The sequence below is a fragment of the Carlito syrichta genome, unplaced genomic scaffold, assembly GCF_000164805.1.
Source record: "Carlito syrichta isolate Samal-C Ts95f unplaced genomic scaffold, Tarsius_syrichta-2.0.1 Scaffold315851, whole genome shotgun sequence".
In the NCBI taxonomy this organism is placed as follows: domain Eukaryota; kingdom Metazoa; phylum Chordata; class Mammalia; order Primates; family Tarsiidae; genus Carlito; species Carlito syrichta.
In genome coordinates this window covers 388,871-401,318 of record NW_007259947.1, presented here as the reverse complement: position 1 = coordinate 401,318, position 12,448 = coordinate 388,871, and the positions used below count along the sequence as shown (strand labels likewise).

The following is a 12,448-nucleotide window of genomic DNA, read 5'->3' as shown; positions in this document are numbered from 1 at the left end:
CATACTGGCTTTAAACATCACACACACACACAGAGAGAGAGAGAGAGAGAGAGAGAGGGGGGGGGGGGGGGAGAGAGAGAGAGCATGAGCAGGCACGAGCGCTTAATTCAGGAATTAAAGATGAGCTAAAAAAGCATATGAGGGATGACCCAAAAAACCCTGATATTTATAAAAAATTTTATATTTATTAAGTTTAAGCTTCAGTAAACTTTGAAGTACTCGTTTGATGCGATATACCTATCAAGACATCTTTTCCACTGCTAAAAACAATTTTTGAACTTGTCAATTTTGATGCCTTTTAGTGTTTCGGCCATTTTTTGTTTCACCTCTTCCACATCAGCAAAACATTTCCCTATGAGGGCTTTTTTCATCCAGGAAAACAAAAAAAAAAAGTCACTCAGGGTGATTTCGGATGAATAGGGAGGGTGAGGCATGGCAGTCATGCCATTTTGGGTCAAAAACTGCTGAACACTGTCACCGCAGTATGGGCAGGTGCACTTGTAAATCACCCATCATAAAATGGTCAAATGCATTAAAAGTATCTCAAAAAAAAAATGTTCACTGAAACCAAATGTAGCCTCTCACAACAATGCTAGCTAGTAAGTACACTAATACAATGGGTTTCTAGAACACTTAACTAGTCGAGGAAGCCTGTACTACAGAGGGCCCGGCCCGCCCATCAAAAAATAATTCTGAATTTTTTAGGGTCCCCCTTTCATACTTTACCAAGTGTAAAACAGTGGCTTTAAAAAAATGATACTGATATTTTTATTAAACATTTGTGTTAATAGTGAGAAAAATTACTTTAGAATTTTATTAACAATTTTTAAGTTCACTTTATATGAATTCACTAAACGTAATGATTTTTATATATCATTGTCATTTCTCTGCTGCAGGTCAAGAAGCCCTACTAGCCAATTCATAAACTTACTATTTTTGCTCAGAGCCTGGATCAGTCCAGACATACCATAATGTAACTGTCTTTGCAGCTGTTACCCTATAACCAGCTTCATATTTCCTTCCCTGTTCCATGATTTTCCCCACACCCTCTCCTCTCCTCTGCTCTCCTCTCCCCAGCCCATCCATTCAGACACAGCAACACTTACAGAGCCACCTCTGACAGCTGCTGCTTGGTGAGATTCAGGGGGTGATTGAAAGCAGTAATCCCATAATGGCTAGGATTCTCTCCCTTTTGCAAGTTGGCCCGGAGAATGGCATTGTTGATGACATTCAGGAAAGAGCTGATGGCATGCCAGCCCTTGTTATTGAACCACACCTGAAATAAAACATACCAGGTAAAAGGCAATGTCCTCCAAACCCTACCCCTAAAGGTAGGTACACACACACAAAAAAAACATGCATACACACTTCAGAAAGAAATTCCAATCACACACAGTAAGACAAAACACTATAATCAGAGAACATGGCAAAGTAATGATAGCACACAGGATACACTGACCATTGGCTATGTGGCCAGGCACTGTGAGGAGGACCTTCTATCTTTAACTCATTGAATTCTCACAGCAGTTTGGAAATAGCCATGATTATTGTTTCCATTTTACAGATGAGGGAACTGAGGCTTGCACAGGTTAAGTTACTTAGACAAGGTCACTAGTATGTCTGGTGGCAAAGCAAATTCTCTTCATCACTATACTGTACTGCCTTGCTCGTAAAGTTGACAGTTTGCTCTTTTCTGTTATGTATGCCTCCCTCTTTAACATGAACTGAAAGTACTTCAGGAAACATAAGGATTACTGTTCTCTAAGAAGCTACTACAACAGACAATGGTTTACCTTGACATTATTTTTGGTGTCCAGTCCTGTCATAAACCTTCCCAAGTTATTGAGAAATCGATCTGCAGAACTGTCCTGTAAACAACAGAAACCTGCCTCAAGTTGTGATCACTCACACAGTAAGGGACAACAGTAAGTCTGGAATCTGTGGACAACAGGACAACCCTATGAAGAGCGATACCACTACTACTTTATCCACTGAAATTAAATTTGAAGTCATTAAATAAATGACCCCTGAGAACCAAGTGACTGGGAATCTACAGCACAGAGGTTACCACAAAGTCCAAGCCTTGAAGGAGTCACAGAGAAATCCCTGGATGCAAAGTCTGAGTATCACAGTGTGATAAGGATTCTTCTAAGTTTTCCCCTGGCATCATCTGAAGGGCCATGACCACACTCTACATGCAGATGTGTCAGACATATGGGCCCATACCTCAAAAGCAGAGCTAGGACTATTGCTGCTGTCCACAACCCTAAAGTCCTTGTCATCTGACCTCTCCAGTTCTCACTTAAAAATGGGAAACTTGAGATCCAGACAAATGAAATGAGTACTCATCAGGTCCCAAAGACTAATCTGCCAGCTTGAAAAGGAAAATGATTCATTTACTAGTTAGCCAGTGATTGTTTCAGAAAAATAGGTCTGAAACCCTAGTTGTTCTGAGAGCTTTTAAATCTAGGGATTTGTTTTTGATCTATACTTTTAAATAAACACCAAGTAGTTCAGTCTTGCCTGGCTCAAATCTTAGTGATTTAGTATGACAATGCTGGTTTTGTATTCAAACATATCCAGAACAGTGAGCTGCTAGGAGATGAGATTTACCTGCCAACTGCTCCCATGTCCCAGAAGCTCCAAACCCATTTTTCTGACATGTCTCATAATAGATACTGTACCTTGGCTAGCTTCAAGTGTTTCTTCATTTGCTTGATGGCATCATTAACTTCTTGACTTGGAGGAAGCGCTTGAGAATTACTGACGCCCAGGGAAAACCCGCCGTACCTAATAGAACAGCCAGACATTAAAACTCAGACAGTGTGGTGCACAGTATCACTTAGCAGCAGACACTGCATGAGTGTGTAAACTTAGCAGCAGACACTGCATGAGTGTGTAAAAACTTCACTGAGACAAATTCCTATTCTAAGCAGGACCAAAGGTTGACTCAGACATGTTACACTTCAGTCTCTTCTAATGAATTCTCACAATTTCTTAACCTTCATGGTTCTTGCCTAGCAGGAAGACTTGGCCTGATTATATATGCAGTTAGACATCTGAAACCATGGAGGACAGAATGGTCATTCATCTCACCCACACTCCTACTCTGGTGGCTAAGACCTCAACTTGGATCTGGAGGTAAGCAGATGCAGAATAAGGGTGAGCGGGGAGCCCCACGCTGTCTAGAGTAGGCTACATGGGGCACTTAGACAGGCTTTGGCTCTTTCCTAGCATGAAGGCCACTACAGGGGCCTGCATCTGCTCTGCTCAGAGTTCCAGGGGTCCTGACTCTTGGGGAAAAGGCAAAGAGGAAAAGAAGGAATCAGTAACAGGGAGCCTTTGGGGTCCCCTGAGGCAGCCATATCAACTATCACATTTTCCACGATGCACAAATTGGCTTCAAGTATTCTCTCTTCCCTAGTCCCACATGTTCCTCCAAAATCCAGACGGGCAAATGGGTTAAAACACAGTGAAAATAGATGATGGTTTGATGCCTCTTATTTCCTCCAAGACCTTCTTAGTTCCGTGCCAAATGCCTAAAAAAAATATCCTTGTGTCCTTTGGAACCCTTGGGGATCTGATTTGAGGGGAAAGGTAACTAGGATAGGTATCCTCCTCACAACACTGTACTCCCCTGAAATCCCTAGAGCCCTGCAAGAGATTTCTGACTCTCATCAAGGAAATCGGTCCACCAAATATTTCAGAGGCCTCTGAAGTAGCTGCTGAGCACTGAGCAGATGCTGTGGGTAGAAACTCTAAAGCCGCCTAATCTGAATCTGTCTGTGCCCCTGTGTGTTCCACACATTCTGCAAGGCATCTGCTGTTTGTGACGGACAATCCCTGAACAAGCAGCTTTGTTCAATCCAAGACACCTACATCAAGATCATCCTCCTGAGCCAGAGTGCCAGGGAAAAATGAAAGAACAGAAAGAGATCAACTTACCTAAACTCATTTACCCAGATCTTGTTCTTTAAGCTGTAGAAAGCAAGGATAAAGAAAGCAAAAAACAGCTCAAGTAACTCAGAGCATTGATCCTGATGATGTAAAAGGAAATATCTATCTGAGGATACAAGAAAGGGACAGAAAATACCCTATGATCAGGCTAGCATTTTAAGATTGTGCCAATGGAAAGGCTATTCCCAGCATTTTTTTTTTTTCTCTTCTCTCCATTTTAAAAACCTTATTACTTATACAAGAATCACACCTTGGCTTAAACCAAACTGAAAACCACCTTATAGACCAAGATATGACTGAACTACAAGTTTCTTAATTCAAAGTAATACTTCAATTGTGGGTGACTTATGAAGAGAATCCTGATCACTGGGCCCAGATTATGTCTCTTTCTTGGAAACTCATGGTCATTGTTATTCCAGCATGTGCCATTTAAAGTCTCTGAGAACTACTAAATGGAAGACCCCAACTGACCAAGAAGATAGGAAGGAAACCAGAACAAACATGTCCTGACCATCAGCTATGCATTAACACTGCCAGGAAGCTACAGGCTCTTCCAAGGCTCCACAGCCAAATTAGACTGCTAAGACTTCCCAGAGCTCTCCTTCATGACACTACACATGATCATGGAGCCCACGCATGAGAGAGTAACACAGGCACTTTATTTTCATCATTTAATTCAGTACTCACAACAAAAGAGCAATATTAATATCACGTTCTATATAATCAAAGGCTTTAAAAGGATAACCAACCACCCCCAGTCAAATAGCCAGTAAACGGCAGGATTTGACTTTGAATTCAGATTTATTTTCATTCTAGACCATGCTTGCCACAATCTTTAAGCTGGCAACTGAATGTAGACAGAATCAGTTCATAATCTGGCATAGAACCAACTGCTCCAGTCTTCTATTTATAGGACTGTAGCTCTTCTAATTAGTAATGATAAAGCAGGGACACAGTTTAGTAAATAATCACCTTTTGGCTATGATCTGCACGTATGTCTTCACCAGATAATCTGAAATGTTTCTTCCTGTCAGGTCCTGAAGGATGTCTGCAGTGTTCTGTTTTCTCTGTCACCACATAAAAACCAAGTACATGAGTCAAACCAAGCACAAATCAAGGACAACAGTGACCATGTCCCCAGGGTGACCAGAACCACAGGGCCCAGGCACTGCCCTCAGCCAACCAGCGCAAAGACCAGTTCATCCTCCTCTTGGCACTTAGCATTTAGTTATGCAATGCCAAGATCTTCCTCAGGAATTTTTGTTTAAGAGGGTATCCTCGACCTCCTGGATTCAAGCAATCCTCCTGCCTCAGCTTCCCAAGTAGCTGAAACTACAGGCCCACAATACAACACCCAACTATTTTTTCTAAAGCTGGATCTGCAGGCCCACACTACAACACCCAGCTATTTTTTCCTCACTATGTTGGCTAGGCTAGTCTCTAACTCCTGACCTCAACAGATCCTCCTTCCTCAGCCTCCCAATCATTAGGATTACAGGTGTGAGCCATCACACCTGGCAAGGAATTTATTCTGAATATATAAACAATAAATATTGAGATGAGATTCTTCATAGTCATAGATTTTTTTAAGGAAGCAGCATCATTAACTATGCCTAGTGAATTCTTTTGTTCATTGGAGTTATATTGGTATCCAGATTAACTGTTATTTTTAAAGTCCTGGTAACAAGGCCTTCTTTAAGTTCTCACATTCATTTAAAGTTATTATGTCCTCACCCTGCAACCTGGATGCTGATAAAGCAGCAGAGAGCTGTCACGAGCAAGTACTCTTCCTAAAATAATTCTCAGGAAAAATTGGCTGAGAACTTCTTCTCAAACTCAGAGTCTCAGAGAATTGTCATAGTTGACAAGACCTGCAGAAGAATTCTCGTCTTGTTTCCCTATGTCATAGGTGAGAAAACAGGGAGTTAACATGGCCTGTTGAAGGCCACCAACTCATTTGTGGCAGAACCAGGGTTGAAAGCCAGGACTGCTGCAGTGTGTCCTATGACAGCACCGCTGAGGGACAGGCATAGACACAATGTGGACTAAACACCCTCCCTTCAAAACTCAAATGCTTTCCCGTGACAAGAAGTCAAGTCAAGACTGAAATAGACTCTCCAAGCAGAAGGTACCAGCCTATCCTGCACCTCCATCTGCTCAGTCACACCCTGAGAATGACTCACTTGTGGAGGAGGCAGCCCCCCTGCCCCTGAGGGACACACAGGCAGCATTTTCTTGATTTTGTCGCTGCTACACTGGCAGGCTGGTGAGGGGTTCTCCATCGTCCAGTTTCCATTTTGGAAGAGGTCCATGATGGTCTGGGGAACTGGAGCTGTGGTCCACTCCTCATCCCCCGCCAAACAAGGCATGTCTCTGCAAAGGACAGACATCAAGGAGCGGATCACCCAAGAAAGCCAGGCATTTTCTGTTGCCTCAGGAGCACAGAATCATTTCATAACAACTATAAACTTGCATCTGTCTATATTTGGAAAATATAAGCATAATCTCATTTGATTGATCCCACAATATCATTTCATACATTGGGAAAATGGAATGCAGAGAGGTGTTAAATGTTCATATACTGAACTCTGTTCAATCCAATCAACCAACAATTTGTTCACACAACAAATATTCATTGAGGATCTATGTGCCAGGCACTGTTCTACATATTTGAGAGTCTGCGGTGAACAAGACAAAATAGCTACCTTCATGCAGTTGCGTGCCCAAGGAGGAGTTAGACAACACATACATAATATAATCTTAGATGGCCACAAATAAAGCAAAATAAAGGAAGAATGACTGGGAAGAATGGACCTCCTAAAGAGATGGTATTTCGGTAAAAGCATAAACAACATAGCAACAAGCTAGGCAAAGATTTGGCAAAAAAACACTCTGAACAATAGCAATGAAAAGTGCAGGTACAAAGACCTTAGGAAGAAAAGAGTTACTGTATTTGAGAAACAACAGAAAAGCAACATGGCAGGAGTATGAAAAGCTAAGAGAAAGCATAATGATAAATGAGGAGGAAAGTAGGGAGAGGAGCCAGATGACATAAGCCTGGGAATGAGTCTGGATTTTATGTTCATGTGCTGAAAATCAAGCAAAGAGTGGGAGGATCCAATTTATGCTCTTAAACAAGTAGAGAACTGGGAGGTGAGTGGGGTGAGAGTGCTTGATGCATGAAGAGCTAGGTTGTCCACAAACATCACAGGAGATAAGACACAAGGCCTTTATCCCTGACTTGAGCTCTGAATTATTATGAGAACATCAGCAAGTCCCTTGCCCTCTCAAAGTCATTTCCAGTATCCCTTCCACTTTCAAAATTTCACAGTTAAAATAGAACCACAGCCTTTATATTATGCTTGCATGTATTAAAAACTCAAATGGGCCGGGCTTGGTGGTTCAGCCTGTAATCCTAGCACTTTGGGAGGCCGAGGTGAGCGAACTGCCTGAGCCCGCGTGTTCGAGATCCACCTGGGCAACTTGGTGAGATCTCATCTCTACAATAAATCAAAAATTATCTGGGCACAGTAGTGCATGCCTGTAGTTCTGGCTACTTGGAAGGCTGAGGAGGAAGGATTGCCAGAGCCCAACGGGTCGATGCTGGGGTGGTTGTGAGCATGCCACTGTATTCTAGCCTGAATGACGAAGTGAGACTCCAACTCAAAAAAAAAAAAAAATAGACTCAAATGAACAGTTTTTCAGGTTGAACTCTAGTTGTCTCTTTAAAGCTTCTTAACTAATTGGAAAAGTCAAACTAAGACATGGTGCCCTGCTGAAGCTCACACTCTAAAATCTTCAAAAGGAGATTGGTTGAGACACACTTAAATATTACTGAGAAGCATTCCAGTCAAATTCCCTTCACTACCACTTTTTGAAAAGCCTAAAATTTGAATTTTAGTAAGAGTTACCCCTTCCTTCAGTCTGTCTGCAACAGATGGTGGTGTACTCAGACTTAACCTTATGAGCCCTCTGGTGCCAGAGCCATGCCTCTTTCATCTATAAGTCTAGTTATAAATCCTACAGATCCTTCTTCCTAGGCTGCCATAAATCTATGAGTCCATACAGTGAATCCAAATAACTATATTATCATCTCATCTCATTTTTCTATCTTCCCTACACAACCTTCATGTGGAAAATCGAAGGTCTTATGAAATCCAGATAGGCCATATCTGTGTCCTTCTCTAACCCTCGTCATCTTGTTATTTGGGAACCAGTTTGGCTACTAGGATTTACCGCCCATTAAGTACTAACTACTAGGTACAAACAAATATTTTGCAACTATCCAATATTAATTAAGAACTAACAAGCACATAGTAGCTACCCATTTAGAAATCTGCTCTAGAAGCTTGTATAAACAGGTATCAGGTTCACCGTTCTGTCATTTGCAGAGTCAGCCATCTTCCCATTAAACTTGGAATTCAAGTTTGCTCTTCTCCAGTTCTCCAGCACCTTCCCAATTCTCCATAATTCCTCGGAGGTCACCTCAGCTGAAAATTCCACTTGAGCCTGGAAACATGAACCGGTTTCTACCAGCCTCCAGCTCCTGCTCATAAGAGCCTCACCTCTTCAATGTCTATACTCACAAAAATCTGTCAGCTTACCTTCCCCTACACACACTTATGAGTCATATAGATATTTTACTGAATGTATTTATTCAGTGCCTACTTTTAGGGTTTTGAAAAAAGGTATGGTAAAAATATGGAACTTGCAAAAAAGAAAGTGTCCATTTTCATAAAAATTAATACGTCATCTCTTCAGGTGCTTAAGGTAAGGAAGCTGATAACCAAACCTAAAAATTAGATATAATGCCAGCCTATTAAAGCACTTAAATACAGGAGATGGAGGAAGGACAGAAGGGTAAAGCATTTGATCAGTAAGTATAAAGTACTAGTTCAATATGACGGTTCTAAAGCAGTAAACAAATGTCTGTAACGATCTGCTTTGCAGATGTTAGAAGTCTCTCCAATGTTTGTTCCTAGATGGTTTGATTAAATTATTATAATGAATTTTTAAATCTAAAAAATAATTATTCAACGGGCAAACGATAGCAGTCACAATGTGGCATGTAGCTGATCAATGCAGTATATTAGATATCAAACCAGGTGACAAACACAAGAAGCTAGCTATGGGTAAACTGGCACTCACGGAATTGGGTTTCCTTCCATACATCGGGTCCCAAAGCCAGGGTCTTTGGTGAGGGCAATCAAGAGTTTCTGGGTGCCCATGTCCTCTGGAGCATCATTACTGTGGGTACACGAGAGACAGCCATCTCAGTAACTCCAGGAATTAAAACCAGGAATCGGGAAACAGAACAGTTTTTCCAAATTAAACATTTTATGAAACACTTCCTATATAACAGACTCTTAAAACAGAAATGAATAAAACACAGAAACTACCCACAAGGCGCTCAGACTCTGGCTATATATTTGGCATCAGGATGGCACAGATCACTCAAAAGTGAAGCTTGTATTAATAGATTTTATGTTTGAAGTTGTGTATATGTGTGTATGCATGTATACATACACATATACACATTTACATATGTGTTTTAATTTGAAATAAAGCAACTCATTAAGGGCAAGTATTTCAAAAGTACTTTTACAATGATCAATTTGGCAAAGGCAAGCAGTATTTTCCAGAAAGGGCAGGCAAATTGTACTGACTGAGTGCATAGATAACTAGAAAACACAACAATAAGGTGTCTAGATCACAAACACATATTGTAGTCTATGGCTTTGGGCAATGAAGGGTCAGTAGCTGGGAAAGGAAAGAAAAAAAGTAAACCTGAACTGTGTGAGAAGAAAACAAAAGGTTAGAGAAAGAGACTGATATATTATACACACACACTCACAAACACACACACAAACACACACACACACACACACACACACACACACGACCGGATGCAGTAGCTCATGACTATAATCCCAGCACATAGGAAGACTGAAGCAGAAGAACTGCCTGAGCCCAGGAGGTAGAGGCTGCAGTGAGCTGTGAGTATGCCACTATACTCAAGCCTGGGTGACAGAGTGAGGCTCTGACCAAAAAAAAAAAAAAAAAAAAAAAAAATATATATATATATATATATAAAAAAAATAATTACTTAAGCTAATAACCAAACCTAAAAATTAGATATAATGCCAGCCTATTGAAGCACTTAAGTACAGGAGTTGGGGAAACGACAGAAGGGAAAAACATTTGATCAGTAAGTATAAAGTACTAGTTAAATTAAATATGATGGTTCTAAAGCAGTAAACAAATGTCTATAATGAACTGCTTTGCAGATGTTAGAAGACTTTCCAAATGTAATATAATTATAAATATTATATATAATTTATTCATAATAAATTATATGTAATATAATGCCAGCCATTTATACATACATATATATATATATGGTTCCCTTTTATATCACTGATATACTTCCCCCATATACAGGTTTACAAATCCTTCAGGACTGAAGAAAACTCCTGCCAAACAAGATCCAGAAATTCCTCTGTCCCTTTTCTTTCATGCAATGTATTATTATTGGGTAGAGGTATTTTTTCTAAAGAATAAACACTAGCCAATATCCCAAACTTGAAAGCATGAACATAATTACATTAATGGTACTTTGCAGAAATCAAGAATCTAGAGGTTCTGTGCTTGAACAGTGTATGACACCTGTGACTTAATTACAAAATTAAAACACAGCTCTAAAAATCCACATATTTTATAATTTAATCAAAGATTTTAGTAAGGGTAGATTATTTTATCTAAAATACATATGACTGTTTCTGACAACAGCATTATAAGGATGTGATGGATTGAAATGGACAACAGAAGACTGGCCTATTGTTTCAGGTACCACTGTTCTATGCATGCAGTATTAGCTTGTGTAGGGGCCTTAGCCACTGTCAATAAAATCCATTCCGCTGTGTAATTCTTGAGTACATTTCCTTGGCCCTCAGCACAGTAAACACCGTTGGTCTCTTTGAAGCCTCCCCTCTCCTGGGGCAAAGAAGACAAACACATACCTGACAAATGTGTACTGCTCACTGTACATCCAGGGCTGAAGTTCCAGGCTGGGGTACTTGCCAAAAGGTGGCACAATCAGGCTGAACACCAAGGCAATGCAGACAAACACAGCTGGCAGGACAATCTTTAACCAAGTAGCAGAGAAGAAAGGGATTAACAGAAAAATGGCGAGTGTTAGAAACAAGGCCAAAGGGTAAATCCCTACAAGCTCAGCCAGCCCCCCAGACCAATAGCACAGGAATGAGGAGTACAGGGCCCGTGGCTCAGCTCCATTAAGGCACTCCTAGTAGCAATGGAGTCTGAAAACTAAACCTCTTCCATAACAGCACAAGGCTGGGAACTTCGTAAAGTAAACAGTGATCACCTGTCAGGGTGACTCAGAACAGTGGGTCCTGCCCTTCTTCCCCCTAAAGACTGAGAAAGACCACCCTGGGTCATGAGCCCAAAGTCCTAAATTTGAATCCTGGTTCTGTCTCCACTATAAGTACATCCATGTGAAGTTACTTCCCTCTAGTCTCAGTTTTCTCATTTTAATCTGAGGACTGAGAAGAGATGACTCCACCAAATCCTTCACTCTGATAAAATCAACTCGACAGCAATGGCTCCAATCAGAGGCAACCACAGTTACTGTTTCTGTGATCGCCTCAGAAAGCATAAATATCCAAATACTTTCTGAACCTTCTCAAACTTTCTACTATATCTTCTCTGAAAATAATATCTTCTGCATACTTATAAGTAAACTCAAAGTTCTTTCCATTTATTGCTGATAAATTTATCCTTAATAAATTTAAAGAGTCAAATGTTATACCTGATTCTAATGTCATACCTGATTCTAATGTTCTGGGATTTTGATACAGAAAATTATCACCGAGTGAATAATTCTGTGAAAAGTGCTATAATGAGAATTATCTCTATTTTGTCATTATTTATGATGATATTATCACTATCAACAAAAATAAGGTAACAGAATCAGAGAGACTAACTAATTTACCTAAGACCATACAGTGCCAATAAGTACCAGTATCAGAATTCAACTCCAGGTCTATATGCTCCAAACTCCTGATCTTAGCATTATCCACACAATCTGTCGAGAAGACTCTCTGTAGACTCTTTCTCTACATTTCTTGATTTTATAGAGTGAAATAAATCTAACCCTTCTAACCAAGCACGTCAGCATATAAACACTAATATGTAGGCAACAGCATAATGAGACTTGTCTGTTGGCCAATTATATTCTGATTTTTCTGGCCATCTTTTCTGTCAACTTGAATTAAACATCAACTTAGAAACAAAGCATGTTTCTAATAAGTTCATACATGTAGTACATCTGGGTATAACATCTTTCATGTTATGACAGTTGAATATGCCCAACTAGTGTTTCTATATTTTGTTCTTGTTACTAAAATAAAAGTAAAGCCGGGCTCAGTGGCTCAGCCTGTAATCCCGCACCTTTGGGAGGCTGAGGTGAGTG

The 12,448-nt window shown here is 40.4% G+C and overlaps 1 protein-coding gene across 1 annotated transcript in view; it reads right to left on the bottom strand.

Moving 5' to 3' along the window:
- Positions 1 to 12,448, bottom strand: part of ABCA1 (ATP binding cassette subfamily A member 1) — a 135,234-nt gene that overhangs the window by 15,712 nt on the left and 107,074 nt on the right. The window contains exons 29-36 of the mRNA XM_008073464.2: positions 10,977 to 11,101; positions 9,106 to 9,204; positions 6,141 to 6,330; positions 4,930 to 5,024; positions 3,946 to 3,978; positions 2,685 to 2,790; positions 1,794 to 1,868; positions 1,107 to 1,276 (exon numbers count right to left, since the gene is read on the bottom strand). Coding sequence (XP_008071655.1) covers positions 1,107 to 1,276; positions 1,794 to 1,868; positions 2,685 to 2,790; positions 3,946 to 3,978; positions 4,930 to 5,024; positions 6,141 to 6,330; positions 9,106 to 9,204; positions 10,977 to 11,101 — 893 coding nt within the window. The remainder of the gene's footprint in view (positions 1 to 1,106; positions 1,277 to 1,793; positions 1,869 to 2,684; positions 2,791 to 3,945; positions 3,979 to 4,929; positions 5,025 to 6,140; positions 6,331 to 9,105; positions 9,205 to 10,976; positions 11,102 to 12,448) is intronic.